At 45.0% G+C, this 27,047-nt stretch overlaps 1 protein-coding gene across 5 annotated transcripts in view; it reads left to right on the top strand.

Moving 5' to 3' along the window:
- The window catches only part of LOC121329349 (SLIT-ROBO Rho GTPase-activating protein 3-like), a 28,257-nt gene extending 16,137 nt beyond the window's left edge, over positions 1-12,120 (top strand). For 4 of the 5 annotated variants that reach the window (XM_041274916.1, XM_041274915.1, XM_041274918.1 and 1 more), the window contains 12 exons: positions 1,509-1,637; positions 3,076-3,297; positions 3,856-3,957; positions 4,039-4,236; positions 4,741-4,825; positions 6,054-6,081; positions 6,388-6,487; positions 8,848-8,908; positions 9,500-9,577; positions 10,186-10,317; positions 10,488-10,593; positions 11,880-12,120. In XM_041274916.1, the coding sequence (XP_041130850.1) occupies positions 1,509-1,637; positions 3,076-3,297; positions 3,856-3,957; positions 4,039-4,236; positions 4,741-4,825; positions 6,054-6,081; positions 6,388-6,487; positions 8,848-8,908; positions 9,500-9,577; positions 10,186-10,317; positions 10,488-10,593; positions 11,880-12,111 (1,473 nt within the window). In that variant the 3' untranslated portion in view covers positions 12,112-12,120. Of the gene's footprint in view, positions 1-1,508; positions 1,638-3,075; positions 3,298-3,855; positions 3,958-4,038; positions 4,237-4,740; positions 4,826-6,053; positions 6,082-6,387; positions 6,488-7,338; positions 7,367-8,847; positions 8,909-9,499; positions 9,578-10,185; positions 10,318-10,487; positions 10,594-11,879 lie in introns of all 5 variants that reach the window. The other variant, XM_041274919.1, reaches the window with a different exon arrangement.
- Positions 12,121-27,047: the final 14,927 nt, after the last annotated feature.

The raw sequence follows: 27,047 nt of genomic DNA, 5'->3' as shown, positions 1-27,047 counted from the left end.
GGCTCTAGTGCCTTCATCAGTGTTATTGAAACTAGAAGAGACCGAGTCAAGCAGACCAGCGTTTGAGCTCTAGTGCCTTCATCAGTGTTATTGAGTTACTGAGTCTGTGTGTTTGTATCATGAAACTTGGATATTGCAGATTCTCTACAGTGTACAGAGTCTGTGTTACTGACCTGTCTGTGTGTGTCTTTGTCTGTGTCTGTCTGTCTGTCTGTCTGCCTGTGTGATTGTCTGTCTTTCTGTATGTCTGTCTGTCTGTCTGTCTGTCTCTCTGTCTGTGTGTGCTTGTGTGTCTCTCTGTCTGTGTGTGCTTGTTTGTCTTGTCTTCTCCTCGCTGACTGTGTGACTGTCTCTGACCTCTGTCTGCCGACAGAGACAGAATCACACATTACAGACACCGATACTCAGAGTCTCAGAGACCACAGAGCCTCTCCAAGAGACAGACACTTAGAGTCTCCTCGACAAAGACACACACGTTCTGTGTCTCTGTGTGGGACAGACGAGAGACACACAGAACAAAGAGAGACAGAGAGAGTGACACAGAGGGACAGAGACAGACGAGACACCAGACAGACACAGACACACAGACTGAGACTCTCACAGATCTCAAGAGAGACCCTGACACAGAGGGACAGAGACACAGAGACAGAGAGACACACAGAGAGACACAGAGACAGGAGACACACAGAGACAAAGAGAGACAGAGAGAGTAGACACAGAGGGACAGTCCTGCACAGAGACTCTTCTGTGTCTCCAGATCAACACAGTGCACACAGAGTGTCACTCTGAGTCTCTGTCTCTCACAGTGTCTCTGAGACTCTCAGATGAGAGTCTCAGAGTGATAGAGTATCTCTCTGTCTCTCTCTCTGTGTCTCCCTCTCTCTGTGTCTCTGTCCCTCTGTGTGTCTCTCTGTGTCTCTCTGTCTCTCTCTCTCTGTGTGTCTCTCTGTCTCTGTGTCTCTGTCTCTGTGTGTGTCTCTCTGTGTGTCTCTGTGTCTCTCTGTCTCTCTCTCTGTGTCTCCCTGTCTCTGTGTCTCTGTCTCTCTGTGTGTCTCTCTGTGTCTCTGTCCCTCTGTGTGTCTCTGTTTCTCTCTGTCTCTCTCTCTGTGTCTCCCTGTCTCTGTGTCTCTGTCTCTCTGTGTGTCTCTCTGTGTCTCTGTCTCTCTGTGTGTCTCTGTTTCTCTCTGTCTCTCTCTCTGTGTCTCCCTATCTCTGTGTACTCTGAGACTCAGAGACTCCGGGACTCAGAGACACTCTCTGTCTCTGTTTCTCTCAGTCTCACTCTCTCTGTGTCTCCCTGCACCCTCTGTGACGTCTGAGACCCAGAGTGGAGACACACAGTCTCTGGAGACAAGCTCTCTCTCTTGTGTCTCCCTGTCTCTGTGTCTCTGTCTCTCTGTGTGTCTCTCTGTGTCTCTGTCCCTCTGTGTGTCTCTGTTTCTCTCTGTCTCTCTCTCTGTGTCTCCCTGTCTCTGTGTCTCTGTCCCTCTGTGTGTCTCTCTCCTCAGAGGCAGGCAAAGTTCCTGGAGAACAAGCTGAAGTGCACGAAGGCTCGTAACGACTACCTGCTGAACCTCGCTGCAGCCAATGCAGCCATGAATAAATACTATCTACAGGACGTGTGCAGCCTGATCGAGGTGAGTCAGCAAGGGGTTAATCACACTTGCACACGCCCCCCACCGGCCCCTGTGAGCAGCAGACTCCTATTGCACAGCGGCGCCACCCAGTCCAGGTTTTACCACCAGCTTGATCAGCCCCAGTGTGTCTAGGTAACAAGCTCAGGTGTGTCTGATTATTAAACTCCCAGTGAAACCAGGACTGGATCACACTACTGTGGAGCGGGAGTCTGATTGCCAGCCCTGAACACCTCCTCCGCTGTTATGTTGCTGAGATTGTAGATCTCGCTTCACAAAATAGGGCGCTTGCCTGCAGTTCACGACTCCTGTTCTCTGACAGGATTTTAAGAGCAGAAATGCGTGTGCTTTCTCAGAAATCTCTTGTTCTCCCTTGCTCTCTTTCTCCCTCGCTCCCCCTGCATTTCTCTCTTTCTCTTTCTCTCTATTTCTCTCTCTTTCTCCCTCGCTCTCAATCTTTCAATCTCCTTCTCTCTCTCTCCCGATTTCCTCTACCTCACTTCCTTCCTGTCGCTGTGGCAACGGCCGGGTCCGTGATTGGGTAGTAGTTATTGGTCAGCCCCCCCCCTCGTACCCACACAGACAGAACTGAACGTGGCTCATTAAACATGCCAACCACATTCATTCTATAAACCATTTCTTACAGCTCTGAGCAAAAGTTTTGCATCACCTAGAATTGGTTCATTTGATATTTTTGGGCAGAGCTGTATAGCTGGTACATCAGAACTGACTCTAGTGTTTGAAAAAAAAAACTGTATACTCTCTGTACATGATAAAATAAACACACACACACACACACACACACGCACACACACAAACACACAGAGCTCAGGCCACAAGTGTTTGCAGAATGAGCTCACTCAGCTTCATAGAGTCCAATGAAAGCTGCTGAATAATGTTCCCTTGTTAACATATTGAATCACACCCCCTCTATATAGAATGAACTCACTCAGCTTCATAGAGTCCAATGAAAGCTGCTGAATAATGTTCCCTTGTTAACATATTGAATCACACCCCCTCTATATAGAATGAACTCACTCAGCTTCATAGAGTCCAGTGAAAGCTGCTGAATAATGTTCCCTTGTTAACATGTTGAATCACACACCCTCTATATAGCATGAACTCACTCAGCTTCATAGAGTCCAGTGAAAGCTGCTGAATAATGTTCCCTTGTTAACATATTGAATTGCACCCCCTCTATATAGAATGAACTCACTCAGCTTCATAGAGTCCAGTGAAAACTGCTGAATAATGTTCCCTTGTTAACATATTGAATCACACACGCTCTATATAGCATGAACTCACTCAGCTTCATAGAGTCCAGTGAAAGCTGCTGAATAATGTTCCCTTGTTAACATATTGAATCACACCCCCTCTATATAGAAATAACTCCTAGACCTCTCCCTCTCTCCCCCTCCCCCTCCCTCTCCTCTCTGCGCAGTGCTGTGATCTGGGGTTCCACCTCTCCTTGGGGGTGACCCTGCGGCTGTACCTCTCTGCCCAGTCCCGGGTGCAGCAGTCCCAGCAGGAGGCCGTGGGGGTGCTGGAGGGTGCGGTGCAGGGCCTGGACCCCCCTGGTGATCAGAAGAAGATCCTGGAGATGAACCACACAGCCTTCTGCCTGCCCTTTCGCTTCGAATACCAGCCTCACGAGGGGGACCAGGTAATGAAGAGAGATCTTTCACCTGTGTTTGTGTGTGTGTGTGTGTCTGCACCTGCCCGTGTCTCAGGTGTATCTCTCTCTCTTCTCTCTGTGTTTCTTACCTGTGTGTCTTTCTCACCTGTGTGTATCTCTCTCACTTGTGTGCGTCTCTCTTCCCTCTCACCTGTGTCTCTCTTCTCTCACATGTCTCTGTCATCTGTGTGTATCTATCTTTTCTCACATGTGTGTCTCTGACCTATCTGTTTCTCTTCTCTCTCAAATGTGTCTCTCTTGTCTCTCATCTGTGTGTGTCTTTTCTTCACCTGTGTTTTTCTCTCTGTGTGTATCTCTCCTCTCACATGTGTGCGTCTCTCTCATCTGTCTGTCTCTCTTCTCTCTCATCTGTGTGTCTCTCTCCTCTCACATGTGTGCGTCTCTCTCACCTGTCTGTCCCTCTTCTCTCTCACCTGTGTGTCTCTCTCACCTGTGTGTCTCTCTCCTCTCACAAGTGTGCGTCTCTCTCACCTGTTTGTTCCTCTTCTCTCTCACCTGTGTGTCTCTCTCTCTCTTCTCCCTCAGGTGTGTGTGGTGAGCGCAGAGGCCCAGGTGAGGAACGAGCTGGTGACTCGGTTCCAGCAGCTGCAGTCTCGCCTGTCCAGCGTGAGCCTGGAGACGGAGGAGGTGAGGGGGAGCTGTGTGTGTCTGCAGTGTTAACTCAGTATTACCTCCATTATAACGCACTCTCCACTCCTCTCCTCTCAGGTCAATAAGACCATGAAGGCAACACTCAAAGCCCTGCTGGACTCTTTCAGCTTTGAAGACTTCAGCTCTTCCGATTCCCTCCAAACCAGCCAATCAGCAGAGTCCGTCAAGAGCTCGGGCTCAGATCCGCCCGGCAACAAGCCCAACATAGCCAAGAGGAGAGCCAATCAGCAGGAGACTGAGAGCTTCTACTTTACAGTGAGTAAGGAGGAAAACCAATCAGACTAGCCCTGCAAATCAAACCCTGCAAATACCAGGCTCCAATCCGCCCAGCAGCAAGGTGTGGCCGAGCCAATCAGCAGAGAGATTTTGTATTTCTGCAGTATTTTAGTGATTAATATATATATATATATATATATATATTATATATATATATATATATATAGATATATATATATATATATATATATATAATGTGCACTGAGGCAGACCCCCGTGTCGTATTCTGTGTGCACTGAGACAGACCCCCGCGTCGTGTTCTGCACTGAGACAGACCCCCGCGTCGTGTTCTGTGTGCACTGAGACAGACCCCCGCGTCGTGTTCTGTGTGCACTATGACAGACCCCCGCATCGTGTTCTGCACTGAGACAGACCCCTGCGTCGTGTTCTGCACTGAGACAGACCCCCGCATCGTGTTCTGCACTGAGACAGACCCCCGCTTTGTGTTTTGCACTGATTGCTGTCTCTCGCTGTCTGTTTCAGAAAGTGAAGGAATATCTCAGCGGATGCAGCCTGATCTCTAAACTGCAGGCCAAGCACGACCTTCTCAAAGAGGCCATCGAGAAAGGTCAGCCCTGCCTGCAGTCCAGCACAGTCCAGCACAGTACAGCACAGTCCAGCACAGTTCACAACTGTATAGTGTAGTACAGCGTAATACAGTCCAGTCTTGTATACAGCTGTATAATACATGCACAGTGCAGTATAATCTAGCAGAGGATAGTGTAGCACAGCACAGGCTAGTACAGTGTAATACGACACAGCATAGTCTAGCACAATATAGTCTAGCAATAATGTAGTCTAATCTAGCACAGTAAAATATAACACAATACAGTCTAGTATATTCTAGAACAGTGTAACATAGAACAGTGTAGTCTAGCACAGTACAGTGTGATTCTATATCGCATACATTATCACAGTGTGATTCTATATTGCAGTACAGTAATCACAGTGTGATTCTATATTGCAGTACAGTAATCACAGTGTGATTCTATATTGCAGTACATTATCACAGTGTGATTCTATATTGCAGTACATTATCACAGTGTGATTCTATATTGTACATTATCAGTGCATTATCACAGTGTGATTCTATATTGTAGTGCATTATCACAGTGTGATTCTATATTGCAGTACATTATCAGTGTGATTCTATATTGCAGTACAGTAATCACAGTGTGATTCTATATTGTAGTGCATTATCACAGTGTGATTCTATATTGCAGTACATTATCACAGTGTGATTCTATATTGCAGTACAGTAATCACAGTGTGATTCTATATTGCAGTACAGTAATCACGGTGTGATTCTATATTGTAGTACAGTAATCCAGTGTGATTCTGTATCGCATACATTATCACAGTGTGATTCTATACAGTAATCCAGTGTGATTCTGTATCGCAGTACATTATCACAGTGTGATTCTATATTGCAGTACAGTAATCACAGTGTGATTCTATATTGTAGTACATTATCACAGTGTGATTCTATATTGCAGTACATTATCACAGTGTGATTCTATATTGTAGTACATTATAGTGCATTATCACAGTGTGATTCTATATTGCAGTACATTATCACAGTGTGATTCTATATTGCAGTACATTATCACAGTGTGATTCTAGTACATTATCACAGTACATTATCACAGTGTGATTCTATATTGCAGTACAGTAATCACAGTGTGATTCTATATTGCAGTACATTATCACAGTGTGATTCTATATTGCAGTACAGTAATCACAGTGTATCTGTAAAGTTTTTTGTGTTTCTTTTTCTTTTCACGGCGCTGTCTCAGCTGAAGGGATCGACAGCGACCCCTCCAGGTGAGAAGCTGGGCTGCAGCGTTATTGCAGTATTGCAATGCGGACAATCTCTTTAATTCTATTAAGTTTTCTTTGTGTTGTTGTGTCATTATGTCGTTGTGTTGTGATGTCATGATGTTGTGTTGTCATTGTGTCGTGATGTCATTGTGTTGTGACGTCACCGTGTTGTCGTTATGTTGTGATGTCATTGTATTGTTGTGATGTCTTTGTGTCGTGTTGTCATTGTGTTGTGATGTCACTGTGTTGTGATGTCACTGTGATGTCATTGTGTTGTGATCGATGCCTCACTCTGTTTGCTGGTTTCAGGCTCCAGTGCTCCAACAGGTCTCTGCGTGTCAGAAAGCAGCGACCGTGCTCCCAGTACAACCACAAACTCTTTACTGGGGACCTGCAGCAGTTTGTGGAGGTACCCCTGACCCCCCCCTCTCTCCCAGTGCTGCTGCAGTATCTCTCACAGCTTATCCAGCGCTGCTGCAGTATCTCTCACAGCTTATCCAGCGCTGCTGCAGTATCTCTCACAGCTTATCCAGCGCTGCTGCAGTATCTCCTCTCACAGCTTATCCAGCACTGCAGTATCTCTCACAGCTTATCCAGCGCTGCTGCAGTATCTCACACAGCTTATCCAGCGCTGCTGCAGTATCTCACACAGCTTGTCCAGCGCTGCTGCAGTATCTCACACAGCTTGTCCAGCGCTGCTGCAGTATCTCACACAGCTTATCCAGCGCTGCTGCAGTATCTCTCACAGCTTATCCAGCGCTGCTGCAGTATCTCTCACAGCTTATCCAGCGCTGCTGCAGTATCTCTCACAGCTTATCCAGCGCTGCTGCAGTATCTCTCACAGCTTATCCAGCGCTGCTGCAGTATCTCTCACAGCTTATCCAGCGCTGCTGCAGTATCTCCTCTCACAGCTTATCCAGCACTGCAGTATCTCTCACAGCTTATCCAGCGCTGCTGCAGTATCTCACACAGCTTATCCAGCGCTGCTGCAGTATCTTACACAGCTTGTCCAGCGCTGCTGCAGTATCTCACACAGCTTGTCCAGCGCTGCTGCAGTATCTCACACAGCTTATCCAGCGCTGCTGCAGTATCTCACACAGCTTATCCAGCGCTGCTGCAGTATCTCTCACAGCTTATCCAGTGCTGCTGCAGTATCTCTCACACAGCTTCTCTTTAACTCCCTCCCCCTCTCTCTCTCTCTCTCTCTCTCTCTCTGCTTGTCTGTCCCTCTCTCCTCTGCTGCCTGTCTGTCACTGTAAGGAGGTGGAGACGCATGTCTAGAACTCAGGTAGATAAAAACAATTTGCACTCTCACAATCTGTGCTAATTAATAGCTAATGAGTTCATTAAATCCTCTAACATTTGTGTAAAGGTTTAACCCTTATAAAAGCACATCAAAGTGTAATAAAGCACAAACATGCTAAAGCATAGGGAATCATTGTAAAGCGCAAAGCATAGTGAAGCATTGTAAAGCACAGAGAGGTCTGGTAAATCATAGGGAAGCATTGTAAAGCACAGAGAGGAGTGGTAAAGCATAGGGAAGCATTGTAAAGCACAGAGAGGAGTGGTAAAGCATTGGCAAGCATTGTAAAGCACAGAGAGGTCCTGTAAAGCATAGGGAAGCATTGTAAAGCACAGAGAGGTCCTGTAAAGCATAGGGAAGCATTGTAAAGCACAGAGAGGTCTGGTAAAGCATAGGGAAGCATTGTAAAACACAGAGAGGTCTGGTAAAGCACAGGGAAGCATTGTAAAGCTCAGAGAGGTCTGATAAAGCACAGGCAAGCATTGTAAAGCACAGAGAGGTCTGGTAAAGCATAGGGAAGCATTGTAAAGCACAGAGAGGTCTGGTAAAGCATAGGGAAGCATTGTAAAGCACAGAGAGGTCTGGTAAAGCATAGGGAAGCATTGTAAAGCACAGAGAGGTCTGGTAAAGCATAGGCAAGCATTGTAAAGCACAGAGAGGTCTGGTAAAGCATAGGGAAGCATTGTAAAGCACAGAGAGGTCTCTGGGGTAAAGCGACTAGGCAAGCATTGTAAAGCACAGAGAGGTCTTGCGTCAGCACAGGAAGCATTTGTAAGCACCAGGTGCTGGGTAAGCATAGGAAGCATAACTTTTTGCTCGGAGGCTCAGCGTCTTCTTCTTAAGCAAAGTTAATTCAATGGTTTGGTGTTACTCCCGAAATACTTGCGAGTCAGATCACTACTCCAAGCCCCTTTAGTACTCGACTTTCTGCTGAAGCTGCTTTGATTGTCCCTGGAAGTCAGTCTTCTTCTTCTTCTTCTTCTTCTTCTTCTTCTTCTTCTTCTTCTTCTGTTATATGATTGTAACTTGTAATGTCAATGCAGACTCATGTAAATCAAAAGAAATTCACAAGCAGAGCTAGCAGTGTGAGGAAACAGTGCCGTTTATCAACAGCATGTACAGAACAGTACAGAATAAGAACTAGCAGTGAACAGTTTAGTGACAGTTTGAATAAGTGGTACTGATGAGCTTCTAGGACAGCAAATAAGGTGTAAGTGTTGTGGTAAAGTGGCAGATTTAAAGTTTGTGGAATAACTTCTCTGTTATTGAGATACAAATCTAAGTGAGGCAGACACCTCCCAATATCCCCAGAGAGTCTGGTATTCTTAATAGCTGAATGCTAAATAACTACAATACCAGAATTTGATCAGCGCTTCTCCACATCTCTGTGGTGCAGTTTGAAATGTCTACTCCCCTGCCAGGAATATTAATCAGTCATGCCTTTTGTGTTTCTGTCCCTCAATCAGAGCTCTGGTCAACTGATCCCTCTAGTGGTGGAGAGCTGCATTCGATTCATAAACCTGCACGGTGAGCACTGCCCTTAGAAAATGTTCTCATAGTGGAAGCACAACAAAGTGAAACAATGGGAAAGCATAGGGAAGCATTGTAAAGCACAGAGAGGTCTGGTAAAGCACAGGAAAGCATTGTAAAGCACACAGAGGTCTGGTAAAGCATAGGGAAGCATTGTAAAACACATAGAGGAATGGTAAAGCATAGGGAAGCATTGTAAAGCACAGAGAGGTCTGACAAAGCATAGGGAAGCATTGTAAAGCACAGCGAGGTCTGGTAAAGCACAGGAAAGCATTGTAAAGCACACAGAGGTGTGGTAAAGCATAGGGAAGCATTGTAAAACACATAGAGGAATGGTAAAGCATAGGGAAGCATTGTAAAGCACAGAGAGGTCTGACAAAGCATAGGGAAGCATTGTAAAGCACAGAGAAGTCTGGTAAAGCATAGCAAAGCATTGTAAAGCACAGAGAGGTGTGGTAAAGCATAGGGAAGCATTGTAAAGCACAGAGAGGAATGGTAAAGCATAGCGAAGCATTGTAAAGCACAGAGAGGGATGGTAAAGCACATTAAATATTATTACCTGGGTGCTTCTGTGCTTCTTTCTCACAGGGCTGCACCATGAGGGCATTTTCCGGGTCCCAGGGTCACAGTCGGAGGTGAATGAAATCAGGAACGCCTTTGAGAGAGGTGCATACCCCCAAACCCACACACCTGCACCCCCAGACTGGAGCGCGCTGGGGGGCTGTGCTCGTGTGTGTGTGTGTGTGTGTGTGTGTGTGTGTTTACCTCTCTGATTGCATTGTGCTGTTGTGTCATTGTGTTGACATCTTTCATCGTAGTGTTGTGTCGTGTTGTGTCGTTGTATTGACCTCTTTCATTGGTAGTCTGTTGTGTAGTTATTATTTATTTATTTATTTATTTATTTATTTGGCAGGCGCCTTTATCCAAGGCGACCTTACAGGTGTTACAGGGCAGCACAGGGATACAATGCAAGCTTCATATTTAAAACACAGTGCAGTTTACACTGAGTGCAAATAATAACACTGCTAGAATACAATCTGCAACTAGGAAGCAACAAGTTAGGACAGCAAGTTATATCTACAGTGACACAGCAGCAGTGCAAGGATAGCACCTCAGCGGAGGACCCAGGAACGTGGCGCTCAGGGCAGGCAAGTCCAGTGCATTGGGGGGGGGGGGCGGGGATCAAGAGATCTACAAGTGCAGTCTAAACAGGTTTGTGTTGTGTGGATGTGTTGTGTCGTTGCGTTGCCCCCTCTGACTGTCTCGTTGTGCAGGAGAGGACCCCCTGACTGACTTGACGGATCACAACATCGACTCGGTGGCCGGAGTGCTGAAGCTCTACTTTCGAGGCCTGGAGAAGCCGCTCTTCCCACAGGAGAAATTCCAGGAGTTAGTGGAGTGTGTCCGTGAGTCCGTCTGGTTTTACCCTTTTAATAAGACGCACCTCTGAGCTTGTTAAATCTACGCAGCGACAGATCAAGCTCGTAGTAGAAGTTGTAAGGGGTGAAGCTACTGTGTAAGGAGAGTCTTGTTCCCCTCCCTGTGTACAGAGTGTGTGGTTTCTGGTGTTTTTCAGAGATTGAGAACAAGCTGGAGCGAGCGTGTCACATCAAGAAGGTCGTGGGCTGCTTCCCTCAGGCCGTGCTCATCATCATGAGATTCCTCTTCGCATTCCTCAACCAGTGAGCCGCTGAGTTTCCAAACCGTTAACCCTCGCCAGTGCTTTACAGACACTTTACAAACCCTATCCAATACTTTACAAACCCTATCCAATACTTTACAAACCCCTAACCAATACTTTACAAACCCTATCCAATACTTTACAAACCCCTAACCAATACTTTACAAACCCCTATCCAATACTTTACAAACCCCTAACCAATACTTTACAAACCATATCCAATACTTTACAAACCCCTAACCAATACTTTACAAACCCTATCCAATACTTTACAAACCCCTAACCAATACTTTACAAACCCTATCCAATACTTTACAAACCCCTAACCAATACTTTACAAACCCCTAACCAATACTTTACAAACCCCTAACCAATACTTTACAAACCCCTAACCAATACTTTACAAACCCCTATCCAATACTTTACAAACCCTAACCAATACTTTACAAACCCCTAACCCAATACTTTACAAACCCCTATCCAATACTTTACAAACCCCTAACCAATACTTTACAAACCCTATCCAATACTTTACAAACCCCTAACCAATACTTTACAAACCCCTAACCAATACTTTACAAACCATATCCAATACTTTACAAACCCCTAACCAATACTTTACAAACCCTATCCAATACTTTACAAACCCCTAACCAATACTTTACAAACCTATCCAATACTTTAACCAATACTTTACAAACACCTAACCAATACTTTACAAACCTATCCCTAATCCAATACTTTACAAACCCTATCCAATACTTTACAAACCCCTAACCAATACTTTACAAACCCTATCCAATACTTTACAAACCCTATCCAATACTTTACAAACCCCTAATCCAATACTTTACAAACCCTAACCAATACTTTACAAACCATATCCAATACTTTACAAACCCCTAACCAATACTTTACAAACCCTATCCAATACTTTACAAACCCCTAACCAATACTTTACAAACCCTAACCAATACTTTACAAACCCTAACCAATACTTTACAAACCCTATCCAATACTTCACAAACCCTAACCAATACTTCACAAACCCTAACCAATACTTTACAAACCCCTATCCAATACTTTACAAACCCTATCCAATACTTTACAAACCCCTATCCAATACTTTACAAACCCTATCCAATACTTTACAAACCCTAACCAATACTTTACAAACCCTAACCAATGCTTTACAAACACTAGTAGTTTAAGTGCAGCACACAAACCAGGACCAGAGGACATGTATAATAGTGTTATAATATTTCAGTTTTCTGCCTCCCCCTCTAGCCTCTCTCAGTACAGCGATGAGAACATGATGGACTCCCATAACCTGGCAGTGTGTTTCGGACCCACTCTGGTCGCAGTGCCACTGGATCAGGATGCGGTGTCGGTCCAGCCCCGTGTGAACGAGGTGGTTAAGACCATCATCATGTTCCACGAGAAGATATTCCCCGGGGCACGGGAGCTGGAGGGACCCCTGTACGAGAAGTGCATGACTGAGGAGGAAGAGTACTGGTGAGGGGGGCTTTCAGCTACTGCTACTGTTGTATAATGTATAAAAGAGTATCATTATAAAAGCACAGAGAGATGTGGTAAAGCATAGGGAAGCATTGTAAAGCACAGAGAGGTCTGGTAAAGCATAGGGAAGCATTGTAAAGCACAGAGAGGTCTGGTAAAGCATAGGGAAGCATTGTAAAGCACAGAGAGGTCTGGTAAAGCATAGGGAAGCATTGTAAAGCACAGAGAGGTCTGGTAAAGCATAGGGAAGCATTGTAAAGCACAGAGAGGTCTGGTAAAGCATAGGGAAGCATTGTAAAGCACAGAGAGGTCTGGTAAAGCATAGGGAAGCATTGTAAAGCACAGAGAGGTCTGGTAAAGCATAGGGAAGCATTGTAAAGCACAGAGAGGTCTGGTAAAGCATAGGGAAGCATTGTAAAGCACAGAGAGGTCTGGTAAAGCATAGGGAAGCATTGTAAAGCACAGAGAGGTCTGGTAAAGCATAGGGAAGCATTGTAAAGCACAGAGAGGTGTGGTAAAGCATAGGGAAGCATTGTAAAGCACAGAGAGGTCTGGTAAAGCATAGGGAAGCATTGTAAAGCACAGTGAGGTCTGGTAAAGCATAGGGAAGCATTGTAAAAGTTTCCTATAGTAAAAGCACAGTGTAGTGTGATACAGTACGGTGTTAGTGGGGCTGTGTGAGTTATGCAGCCGCAGTGCATGAGCGTGCTGTGCAGCTTTGTTTCCTTGTTGTATTTGTATCTTTGACTCAGAGAGACTCTCCCCCTCTCTCTTTCTCTCTCTCTCTCTCGCTTCTGACACTCGCTCTCTCTCTCAGAGAGAGAGAGAGAGCAAAGAGTTTCTCTCCTCGCTCTCTCTCTCTGCCTTCTCTCTCCTTCTCTCTCTCTGTCTCTCTCTCTCTCTTTCTCACCCTCTCTGTCTTCTCTCTCTCTGTCCTCTCTCGCTCTCTCTCTCTCTCTCCCTCTCTGCACCAGAATCAGAGAAAGAGACAGGAGAGAGGCGAGGAGAGAGAGAGTAGGGAGAGACGTCACTGTCGTGGGACGGACCTCGGGTAGTGCTCCGCTGCCTCACACTGGACCTCGACCTTCCTTCAGACGGGCTCGGCGGACGGTCGCTCCTGCCCACTCCTGTCTGACTGTCTGTCTATCTGTCTCTGCTCTCCCCTCTGTCCCCCTGACTCTCTCTCCCCTTTATCCCAGGTCCAATATATATATATATATATATATATATATATATATATATATATATATATATATATATATATATATATATATATATATATACACACAACACACACACACACACACATTATACACACACAATCATATGGATGATTTATTATTTATGATTGATTATCTCTCCTGTCAGAGCTGGACTGCGCCGAGGCTGTCGCCCTGTTTGATTACTCCGGCCGTTCGCCCCAGGAGCTGTCATTCAAGAAGGGAGACACTGTGCTGCTGCACAGCAAGGCCTCTGCTGATTGGTGGAGAGGGGAAGTGGGCGGGTCCAAGGGGCTCATCCCTCACAAGTACATCAGCCTGCCTGAAGCGTGAGTCAAAAACCACAGCCATACCGAACCGTACAGACCCGTACTGAACCACATCGAACCATACTGAACCACACCGAACCATACCGAAGCATACCAAACCACACTGAAGCATACCAAACCACACTGAACCACACTGAACCACACCAAACCACACCAAACCACACCAAACCACACTGAAGCATACCGAACCACACAGAACCATACCGAACCACAATGAAGCATACAGAACCATACCGAACCACACTGAACCATGCAGAACCACACTGAACCATAGCGAACCACGCTGAAGCATACCGAACCACACCGAACCATACGAACCACACTGAACCACACCGAACCATACCGAACCATACCGAACCACGCTGAACCATACTGAACCACACTGAACCACGCTGAACCATACCGAACCACGCTGAACCACACTGAACCACACTGAACCATACTGAACCACACTGAACCATACTGAACCACACCGAACCATACCGAACCACACTGAACCACGCCGAACCACACTGAACCACACTGAACCACACCGAACCACACTGAACCATACCGAACCACACTGAACCATACCGAACCATACCGAACCACACCGAACCATACCGAACCACGCTGAACCACACTGAACCACACCGAACCACACCGAACCATACCGAACCACACTGAACCATACCGAACCCACCGATCCTGAACCACACTGAACCATAGCGAACCACACTGAACCACACTGAACCACGCCGAACCACACTGAACAACGCTGAACCACACTGAACCACACTGAAGCATACAGAACCACACTGAACCACACTGAACCACACCGAACCACACCGAACCATACCGAACCACGCTGAATCATACTAAACCACACTGAACCACACCGAACTATTCTGAACCACACTGAACCACACCGAACCACACCGAACCATACCGAACCACACTGAACCACACCGAACCATACCGAACCACACTGAACCACTGAGTGCGAACCTGTATGGCATACCGACCACACTGAACCATACATGTGAACAGGTGAGAGCATAAGGTTGTGGTTGTGTGAACCACATTGAACAGGGGAGAGTCTTAGTTTGTGTGTGTGTGTGTGTGTGTGTGTGTGCGTCATTGTCTCTCAGTGTGTCTGTCTGTATGTGTGTGTCTCTCATTGTGTTTCTGTCTGTGTGTTTGTGATAATTTACTGTAGTATTTTACTGCAATATTTTCTCTTGCCCTGTGTTTCTTGCAGCACTGCGAGCAGGCTGGAGAGGAGGGAGGAGGGGAGAGCAGCAAGCATCAGTAGTCTATCTGAGGAGCCCAAGGCAGAGGCAGGGAGCAGGTAACACAGAGTGCAGCACAGGCTAGAGCAGATACAACAGAGTGTAACACAGACTAGAGCAGATACAACAGAGTGTAACACAGGCTAGAGCAGGTAACACAGAGTGCAACACAGGCTAGAGCATATACAACAGAGTGCAACACAGGCTAGAGCAGGTAACAAAGAGTGCAACACAGAGTAGAGCAGATACAACAGCGCAACACAGGCTAGAGCAGATACAATAGAGAGTAACAGAGACTAGAGCAGGTACACAGAGTGCAACACAGGCTAGAGCAGATACAACAGAGTGCATCACGGGCTAGAGCAGATACAACAGAGTGCATCACGGGCTAGAGCAGATACAACAGAGCGCAACACAGGCTAGAGCAGATACAACAGAGTGTAACACAGGCTAGAGCCGATACAACAGAGTGCAACACAGGCTAGAGCAGATACAACAGAGTGTAACACAGGCTAGAGCAGATACAACAGAGTGCAACACAGGCTAGAGCAGATACAACAGAGTGCAACACAGGCTAGAGCAGATACAACAGAGTGCAACACAGGCTAGAGCAGATACAACAGAGTGTAACACAGGCTAGAGCAGATACAACAGAGTGCAACACAGGCTAGAGCAGATACAACAGAGTGCAACACTGGCTAGAGAAGATACAACAGAGTGCAACACAGACTAGAGCAGGTAACACAGAGTGCAACACAGACTAGAGCAGGTACAACAGAGCGCAAAACAGGCTAGAGCAGGTATAACAGAGTTTAACACAGGATAGAGCAGGTACAACAGAGTGCATCACAGGCTAGAGCAAATACAACAGCGCAACACAGGCTAGAGCAGATTCAACAGAGTGTAACACAGGCTAGAGCAGATACAACAGAGTGCAACACAGGCTAGAGCAGATACAACAGAGTGCAACACAGGCTAGAGCAGATACAACAGAGTGCATCACGGGCTAGAGCAGATACAACAGAGCGCAACACAGGCTAGAGCAGATACAACAGAGTGTAACACAGGCTAGAGCCGATACAACAGAGTGCAACACAGGCTAGAGCAGATACAACAGAGTGTAACACAGGCTAGAGCAGATACAACAGAGTGCAACACAGGCTAGAGCAGATACAACAGAGTGCAACACAGGCTAGAGCAGATACAACAGAGTGCAACACAGGCTAGAGCAGGTACAACAGAGTGTAACACAGGCTAGAGCAGATACAACAGAGTGTAGCACAGGCTAGAGCAGATACAACAGAGTGCAACACTGGCTAGAGAAGATACAACAGAGTGCAACACAGACTAGAGCAGGTAACACAGAGTGCAACACAGACTAGAGCAGGTACAACAGAGCGCAAAACAGGCTAGAGCAGGTATAACAGAGTTTAACACAGGATAGAGCAGGTACAACAGAGTGCATCACAGGCTAGAGCAAATACAACAGCGCAACACAGGCTAGAGCAGATTCAACAGAGTGTAACACAAGTTAGAGCAGGTAACACAGAGTGCAACACAGGCTAGAGCAGATTCAACAGAGTGTAACACAAGTTAGAGCAGGTAACACAGAGTGCAACACAGGCTAGAGCAGATACAATAGGGCATAACACAGACTAGAGCAGGTAACACAGAGTGCAAGACAGACTAGAGCAGATACAACAGAGCACAACACAGGATAGAGCAGATACAACAGAGTGCAACACAGGCTAGAGCAGATACAACACAAGCTAGAGCAGATTCAACAGAGTGCAACAAAGGTTAGAGCAGATATAACAGAGTTCAGCACAGGCTAGAGCAGCTACAACAGAGTGTAACACAGGCTAGAGCAGATACAACAGCGTGTAACACAGACTAGAGCAGGTAACAAAGAGTGCAACACAGACTAGAGCAGATACAACAGAGTGTAACACAGGCTAGAGCAGCAACACATACAACAGAGTGCAACACAGGCTAGAGCAGATACAACAGAGTGTAACACAGGCTAGAGCAGATACAACAGAGCGCAACACAGGCTAGAGCAGGTAACACAGAGTGCAACACAGGCTAGAGCAGATACAACAGAGTGTAACACAGGCTAGAGCAGATACAACAGAGCGCAACACAGGCTAGAGCAGGTAACACAGAGTGCAACACAGGCTAGAGCAGATACAACAGAGTGTAACACAGGCTAGAGCAGATACAACAGAGTGTAACACAGACTAGAGCAGGTAACACAGAGTGCAACACAGACTAGAGCAGATACAACAGAGTGCAACACAGGCTAGAGCAGATACAACAGACTGTAACACAGACTAGAGCAGATACAACAGAGTGAAACGCAGACTAGAGTACATGCAACAGAGTGCAACACAATTTAGAGCAGGTAACACAGAGTGCAACACAGGCTAGAGCAGATACAACAGGGCATAACACAGGCTAGAGCAGATACAACAGAATTTAACACAAGCTAGAGCGGGTAACACAGAGCGCAACCCAGACTGTAGCAATATACTCTTTGTTTATTTCTCTCCCCCAGGATGCGTGTGAACTCAGACAGCGCCTCGCTGCCTCGCAAGAGGAGCGGCAGCATCCCCACCCAAAAGCTGAACTCCCCCTTCAACGAGCCCCCCCGTCTGCCCTTCCTGGGGTCCCCCTTCCCCCCACAGGGGCGCCTCTTCTCTCCCCTGGACAGGTATGCTGAGGGACCGAATCTCAGGGACTGACGCAGCCAGCCCGGCAGCCTCATGCTCTCGCGTTCTTCTGCTGTGTAAGGCGTAGAAACGCTTCTCGTGGACAGGCAATGGGTTTCACTCGGCTCACATTGTGTCTTGTCGTGTTGTTGTGTTCAGGTCCCTGGAAAGGCAGAACACTGTGGACACAGTGCTGGGACTGAGTGCCCCCTTAGGGAGGCACGGGCTGAGGAGCGGCCAGGACCAGCATGCAGTGCAGCTGGACAAGGTGAGATTCGCACAGACATAGAGAGATAGAGATACAGACGCACAGACCAGCACACACACACATTATACACACACTCAGCTATACACACACACTACAAACTTCACACACACACACACTCACAGTACACATACGCTAACAGGATGGTTATTTGTTCTCTTCTCTCTCAGGAAGTTACGAAGCAGATGAATTCCGTGTTCAAGGAGTTGCTGTCTCTAAAACAGGAACCCCCCAAACCCAGCGAGACCCCCGGGGGAACCCCGGCAAAGAAGGGGGGCACCCCCTCGACCGCAGCGTCATCCACCCAAAAAAAAGGGTTCGGATTGAGAGGGAGGGGGTTGTTTAAAACTGGGACAGGAGGAGGGGCCAGTGCTGAGCAACACGAATAAAAAGCAGAGAGGGGGGAGAGAGAAGGGGAGAGAAGAGGAGGAGAGAGACAGGAGGAGGAGAGAGACAGGAGGGGGAGAGAAGAGGGGGAGAGAGATAGGAGGGGGGAGAGGAGAATAGTTAATAGAAAAGTAAATTATGAAAGAAAGAAATAAAGAAAGAAAGCGCTGGGCTGCAGTGTGGAAGGCAGTGGGTTTGAGGAGCTCAGTGGTTAGATAAAGAAAGCTCCAGGCTGCAGTGTGGAAGGCAGTGGGTTTGAGGAGCTCAGTGGTTAGATAAAGAAAGCGCTGGGCTGCAGTGTGGAAGGCAGTGGGTTTGAGGAGCTCAGTGGTTAGATAAAGAAAGCGCTGGGCTGCAGTGTGGAAGGCAATGGGTTTGAGGAGCTCAGTCGTTAGATAAAGAAAGCGCCGGGCTGCAGTGTGGAAGGCAGTGGGTTTGAGGAGCTCAGTGGTTAGATAAAGAAAGCGCTGGGCTGCTGTGTGGAAGGAAGTGGGATAGAAAGATCTTTCTTTTCCCCCCCTGTCAAATACAAGAGACAGACAGGCAGGCAGGCAGGCAGGCAGGCAGGCAGACAGGCAGACAGACAAACAGGCAGGTAAGAGAATGCTAGCAGTGAGTTTAAAAGTCTTGAAGATGTTCCTCTCTCCACAGTGCAGTCTCTCAGCTGAACACAGTTCTGCTCAGAACAACCTCATAAACCCAGAAATAAACAGCATTGAATGATGCCTTTAATTTAAACGGTTGTAATGAATAATACAAACTGTTATTGCTAATTCACAGATTTGCAGTAAAATAGTTTCCAGCAGTGCCCCCCCCCCCCCCCCCCCCCATGATTTCCCAATGGATATACTATGCATTTACCAAGCTTTATTGTTTAGTATGCTTTACCAGCCATCTCTGTGCTTTGCAATGCTTCCCTATGCTTTACCACACCTCTCTGTGCTTTATAATGCTTCACTATGCTTTACCAGACCTATTTGTGCTTTACAATGCTTCCCTATGCTTTACCAGACCTCTCTGTGCTTTACAATGCTTTCACTATGCTTTACCAGACCTCTCTGTGCTTTACAATGCTTCACTATGCTTTACCAGACCTATTTGTGCTTTACAATGCTTCCCTATGCTTTACCAAACCTCTCTGTGCTTTACAATGCTTTATGCTTTCACCCCCCCACTGTGCTGTGCTTTTACTGTGGGACTCTTTGCTAAGGGTTGGTGCGGGGCTCATATTGAGAGTCTAAAAGCTGGACCTCCTAAAATGTATTTTATTAATAAATCAAAGCTATTACGTGCATGAGCCAGACTGACCCAGCCCCACGCTGTCTTCAGCCCAGTCTGTACAGCATTAATCTTCATTTAATCAATTTTTCACTCTGTGCCTAACGTGTCTTGACTATACGTTAAAATACACACCATCGTCTCGTGCTTCACCAACGTTCTCACCGATTATAAATATGAGACAGAACTTTTCGACTGGAGTGATACGAGACGTGATTTTTACTGTGGTTACGAATCATTACACTGCACTTCGAAGTGCTCGCGTGCTGGAGCGACTCGATATGTTACGACATGCTTTACCAAAGAGAAGGAGGCTCTTATACTCTCTGAACTATGCTTTACCAAACTGCTCTGTGCATGTGGATGCAGAGATAAGAGAGAAACGGGACTTGCTGTGTGGAACGATGACACAACCAGCCCCGATTATACTCTCGGGTCTCGCTGTGGCTCTCGTTCATTAGAAGGAGAAGTATGAGTCTAGACTTGTCGACACAGAAGTCAGGTCAGACAGAGGGGTGTACAACAGAGTAAAAACAATTACTTTAATCAATGGTCCTTACACTAATCTCAATTTTATTAGTAATCATCGAGACAAGGTTGAAGGGGAAGTTAAACATAACTAATACCAAGTCTCTGATATACTCTCTGAACAGCCTCCCTCTGCTCTGTGCTGGTGGAGCAGAGAAAGAGAGAGGGAGGCTCTTATACTCTCTGAACAGCCTCCCTCAGCTCTGCTCTGTGCTGGTGGAGTAGAGTGAGAGAAAGGGAGGCTCTTATACTGTCTGAACAGCCTCCCTCTGCTCTGTGCTGGTGGAGTAGAGAGAGAGAAAGGGAGGCTCTTCTACTCTCTGAACAGCCTCCCTCCCCACAGTTGTCTCATTTTTGTTAATATTCCAGCCAAATTGAATTAGTGTTCAAAGTCTCAATTCCAGTCCATGTCCAGTTCCTTCAAAGGAATTTGAATTGATATTTTAGATCCATTGTGATAATTGCTTGATTGTTCAACAGCTTTCATTTGAAGCCAATTTTTCAGTTTGACGTGAATTTGCTGCCACTGTGATGAGAAGCTCTATTGTAACAGAATGCTGCGGATTTGCAATTCTGATCAGCGATGTGTTGGAATCAATTATAAGGGATCGGGAAACCTGGGAATTGATTTAAAACTGGAATAGAAATTCTGCCTGTCTGTCTGTCTGTCTGTCTGTCTGTCTTTAAAAAAAAAGCGCTTTAAATGAATCTCTGCACAACTGAGCGCCTTAAACCGGTGTACTTAGAGACGTATGGACAGTACGTAGGAGAACTGAAAAAAAAGGAGCACTTCTTTATTTTGATCGATTATACCTCAGACGAGTTTACTCAAACAAAGTTAACTACGCTCTTATTTTACACATGTGGACCTCAGTCCTCAGAGACCATTTACTGGTGTGTAAGTAGTTATGGTTACTTTCAGCATTGGATGTGTCGGTCGTTATAGCTCCCCTTGAACCCAATTGCTCCAGACCTATTTGTGTGGCGACATAAAACACACTCAGACATCGGTGTGTACTTGGGATTGACGTTGTGTTCAGGGAAGAGTCTGTAAACCACACAGCAATGCAATGAGAGTCTGTAAACCACACGGCAATGCAACACAAGTCCTTAAACTGGTACAGAGGCTCGCTGGATCCAGGGAGTAGAGAAAGAGGTCTTGATACTAGGAGGTTCAAATCCTGCCTCAGTCCCTGACTCCCTGTGTGTGTGACCCTGAGCAAGTCACATCACCTCCTTGTGCTCCATCCTTTGGATGAGACATAAAACAAACGAGGTCCTATTGGAAGTGACTCTGCAGCAGCAGCAGTTGTTGATGATGCAGAGTTCACCCCCCTAGTCTCTGGGAGTCGCTTTAAAAGCATCTGATAAATGACTCATTAATAATAATATAATACGGTACTATACAAATTTACCATCAAAATCGTAACTGTAACAGAAACGCAGATTTAAAATATCGAGGAAAACTTGGGTTAACGTGGTAGTGCTTGTTATATGTATATATTACACACACACACAGGGAGTCAGTGGCTGAGCCAGGATTTGAACCTCCTGGTATCAAGTCCCTTTCTCTAACTGCTGCACCAGCAAGCTTACCTATAAGTTAGCACAGCAAGCTAAGATAGAAAGTGTTTTATGTAATTTGATGGGGTTGCCACTGGTAATAATAATTGATGCGTAAACCGTGTGGGATGACAGCGGTGGTTGCCAGCGATTACTCCTTGGAGACGGTCAGGTGTATCCGGCTGCATCCAGAAGATGGACCAGAGTGAATAGAGGAGAGACAGCAGCTAGTGATTTAACATGAGATTTCAGAGGGCTGGATCTCATCAATATCAGGGTCTAGTGCTGTATATTATAAAGACATTTCAGAGGGCTGGATCTCATCAATATCAGGGTCTAGTGCTGTATATTATAAAGACATTTCAGAGGGCTGGATCGCATCAATATCAGGGTCTAGTGCTGTATATTATAAAGACATTTCAGAGGGCTGGATCTCATCAATATCAGGGTCTAGTGCTGTATATTATAAAGACATTTCAGAGGGCCGGATCTCATCAATATCAGGGTCTAGTGCTGTATATTATAAAGACATTTCAGAGGGCTGGATCTCATCAATATCAGGGTCTAGTGCTGTATATTATAAAGACATTTCAGAGGGCTGGATCTCATCAATATCAGGGTCTAGTGCTGTATATTATAAAGACATTTCAGAGGGCTGGATCTCATCAATATCAGGGTCTAGTGCTGTATATTATAAAGACATTTCAGAGGGCTGGATCTCATCAATATCAGGGTCTAGTGCTGTATATTATAAAGACATTTCAGAGGGCTGGATCTCATCAATATCAGGGTCTAGTGCTGTGTATTATAAAGACATTTCAGAGGGCTGGATCTCATCAATATCAGGGTCTAGTGCTGTATATTATAAAGACATTTCAGAGGGCTGGCTCTCATCAATATCAGGGTCTAGTGCTGTATATTATAAAGACATTTCAGAGGGCTGGATCTCATCAATATCAGGGTCTAGTGCTGTATATTATAAAGACATTTCAGAGGCTGCTCAGGGTCTAGTGCTGTATATTATCTCATCAATATCAGGGTCTAGTGCTGTATATTATAAAGACATTTCAGAGGGCTGGATCTCATCAATATCAGGGTCTAGTGCTGTATATTATAAAGACATTTCAGAGGGCTGGATCTCATCAATATCAGGGTCTAGTGCTGTATATTATAAAGACATTTCAGAGGGCTGGATCTCATCAATATCAGGGTCTAGTGCTGTATATTATAAAGACATTTCAGAGGGCTGGATCTCACCAATATCAGGGTCTAGTGCTGTATATTATAAAGACATTTCAGAGGGCTGGATCTCATCAATATCATGGTCTAGTGCTGTGTATTATAAAGACATTTCAGAGGGCTGGCTCGCATCAATATCAGGGTCTAGTGCTGTATATTATAAAGACATTTCAGAGGGCTGGATCCATCAAATCAGGGCAGTGTAGAGTATTGTATATACTCTACGTGTAGTGTAGTGACTTCAATATACGCTCCTTACAAAGGAGCCGGTTCGTTTTTAGAGGAGCTGGTTGTCTTGTACAGGGGTATCGGCGCGATGCTTTAGTGCGAGAGGTCCCAGGTTTGCTCTCCGTCCTCCGCCTGTGGGTGGATTATATAGCCCTATGTGAGGCGCCTGTTTGCAAGAACCAATATACTGCGCGTGATTTCTTTGTCTATATATTATAGTCGGTTATGCCATGGATGTGCTTTGGCAACACAGTTATTTTTATTATCACGCCAATGAAGCCAATATGAATTTGAATTGAAAATAGTTCCTGTAACTTACAGTAGATGGCGCTGCAGGACAAGAAATTCTCATTCCTGGAAGAGCGAATTGTGAAAGCAGCTCATGTGAGAGCAAAGCCTTGTAATGAATTTGCTGTGTAACTGTTGTTTAGGTTATTGTATACAAACATAAATTTATAAGCGGGTTCGGATTGAGCTGTATTATATATATAACGTCTTGTATATCAACTCATTAATTTAAAGAAACAGTCACATTTTTTTTTTAAATTATATGTATAGCCAACTTGCCTATTAGTATTCCTGATAATTTCACCTTCCCTCCTTTTAATTAGATCATCACATTTGTATCTTAATTAGCTATGGCTGCTGAATTAGTTATGAAGCTGCTGAAAATGAATGTTATGTTACTAGTTATAATAATAAATAATAATAATAATAATAATAATAATAATAATAATAATCAATATACATGGCTTAGGTTGCGGCCATTTATGGATTTACAGCGCTCAAACAGAAAAAGTCCATAAACGGTCTGCCCCGGATTCATCATTGTTTTCGATTATGGGTTGAGTTTGTTTGTGCTGTGTATTGTGTAGGTGTGTGTGGTGGTGGGGGTGTGTGTGGGTGTGGGGGTGGGGGTGGGGGGGGGTTATGTATGCCCACCCCATGCGAGGTGTCTGCATTACCATTATCTTCTTGATTAAAACAGACATGTAGCCTGCTACCGCTTGCTACGAAATGTGCTTTGCTATCCGTCCTCCGCCTGTGGGTGGATTATATAGTTCCTGTAGCTGCTACGCAAACTCCCCCTTTTACTCCAAAGATAGAAATGCCTTGTTGTCTCATTGTGTGCGCACCTAAATTCAGCTGTACTCTTGAGCGCTGACTCAACAAAAACGTCCCTTGTGGGTGTTTAGGATCGCTACGAAAAACGAAGCGGTACAAAATGTTAAAAAATGAGCGATTCATGCGAGTATCGGCCACGACTTAATCGTACACAGCTTCTAATCTATTAAAAATAATAATAATATAATAATAATAATAATAATAATGTTATCGGTAATAACACGCCATTTAGAATTGACTTCAAACAAAATAATAAAAATCCTACAGCAAATATGTGTGTGTGGGGGGGTGGGGGTGGGGGTGGGGGTGGGGGGCGTCGTCTCCCGTTTATATTAAAGGGACATGAGGTTTCTATTTTTACGGCAAACAGTACTCTGCATAATTATATGCTATCGCATTATTATATATAAATATATAGCGATATATATATATATATATATATATATATATATATATATATATATATATATTATATATATATTTAGATATATATATTAATATATATATGTATATATGTGTGTGTGTGTGTGTGTGTGTGTGTGTGTGTGTGGTGTGTGTGTTGCAGTGTTACGTGTGTCATATTTGCTGTGGTTTGTTATACAGTAATACATAAATAATGATATTTATCGTGTGTGTTTGTGTGTGTGTTACCGTTTGGATGGCGGATTGCGGTATCAGTATCTACATTTAAACCCCATTTGATAGTTTTTGCACAGCAGCTTGGTCGCGGTTGTGGGTGCCTCTCATCTCTCTGAGAGTCGGGGAGTCGCTTGAGGCAGCGCTGCGCGTCACCGGCTCTCAACGCTGGGTTTAGGGAGGATTTTGAGAGCCGCTGCTTCTCGGACAGAGTCGAAGGAGAGGCTGTGTCAGAAAAATATAATGTTCTTTATGATATCTAAGTGGTTCTAAAGACAATACAAAGAAAGACGCCGTATTGTAATAATTATTATTGTAAAATAATAGAACAATTGCTGTCTTTATTTCAACTTTTGGTCAAAAGTGACGGGGAGCGCGACACACTGGTCTCGTATTCTGTAAAATGACGTTTCCTTGTTTTCATAATGTTGACCAATAATAATAATAATAATAATAATAATAATAATAATAATAATAATAATAATCACATCCACACACTAACTGAATTTTATTAAAACTGAAAATCAATTTAAAAAAAAAAACGGTATATTAAACTAATTTTTTCAGCATTTACCGAGAAATGTGTGTAAATTTTTATTATTTTTGTATGATTTACATGTTAAACCAGATCACATCTAAACACAAAGAGAAGGGGACTGAGCACCGTGATCGAGGAGGCGCCCCCTAAATATTAAGCGAAATTGTGGTCAAAGGGGGCACCGAGGGGCGCGGAGGAAAAGGGGGAGAGCCGCGGGAAGCGGGGGAGTGGGCGGCACCAATTTCATTGTGATTAGTCCCCCCCCCTGTGTTGTTGTACCCAGTCCCTTATGTTTGTCTTTCCTCGTAGAGAACAAAAGGAGTAGGAACAGCAGAGAAACCGAAGGAGTATTTGGTTCGGGGGGAAACAGCCACAAAACAAACCAAGTGTTTTCTTTTCAATCGACTAGCTAGTTTGTGTACGATATATTGATATTATAACCCATATATATAATAGTATATATATATATATATATATATATATATATATATACATATATATATAATATATATATATATATATATATATTATAGATATATATATATATATATATTATCATATAATTATATATATATATTATATAATATATTTTCTTGTTGTTTGCTTCGCTCCCGGAGTGCAGCTAGCTCTTTGTGCAGAAATCCCGATCCGTCACCAGGGTATGTGTGCGGGCCCCCGTCTGGCGTCGGCGCTCCAGCGGTGGCCCAGGTGCTGACACTGACCCCGGCTGTCTCACTGAGGCAGGGTCGTCAGGTCAGCTTTCTGCAGTGACAGCCTGAGCTGCTGTGAATCCTGACGTGTCCTCCTTTCAGAAGGAGTCTGAAAATCTCCCGGGGGAAAAAAAAAGTAATAAACTAGCAAGAAATATTGCTCAGGAGCAACGAAGGGTTAAGCGTGAAACATGCCAGGCTCGCGGTATACCATAAAACACGCCACTCTCAAGCTGCTTGAGATTCAGTGAGGGTCTAATGGCATCCAACTCATTTCCCAGAAAGACTCGGCAACAAGGGCTGAATAATTAACTGCCGAGGAAAGAAAGCCCTGTCAATTAGTAAAGATTAAACTGTGGTGCCGCTGTGGTACCCCCCTCCTCAAAGCAGAGAGTAGATAACGAACCAGCCCCCTTCTCAAAGTGTACTGAGAAAGGGTGCTCCCACCAGTCCAGAGCAGGCTTGAGGCAGGGAGACTGCACTGCTCCCTCTCTCACCCCCCCTAAGAGAAAGGGTGCTCCTGCAAGGCAGCCTGCCTTCCTTTTCCATCTTTCATTTTATTGCAGAAGGCTGCCCGGTCCAGAACATTTCACTAAGGGGTCTGTTGAATCAGAGCCAAGCCATTTGCAGAAACTGTAATTGTTTTGTGGTCCTACCCCAGTCTTCGCTCTCAATATTTAACGTGTCAGGAACGTCTTGAGTGTGTAATATTGATTTATGCTGCCTCTTTCTTCTGCATTGATCAATTCTTCTTTTTTTTTTTAATACTGCAGTTATACTTTATAATTTCGAGCACAGAGATTGACAGGCGTATACCTCCAGACTTTAATACTCTCAATAATATAATGATCCTCTTATAAAAGTGTCCCATAGTCACAGCACAGCAAAGTGTAATGAAGTGCAAAGCAT

Source organism: Polyodon spathula, chromosome 16, assembly GCF_017654505.1.
Source record: "Polyodon spathula isolate WHYD16114869_AA chromosome 16, ASM1765450v1, whole genome shotgun sequence".
NCBI lineage: Eukaryota > Metazoa > Chordata > Actinopteri > Acipenseriformes > Polyodontidae > Polyodon > Polyodon spathula.
This window is presented reverse-complemented; position numbering and strand designations above follow the sequence as displayed.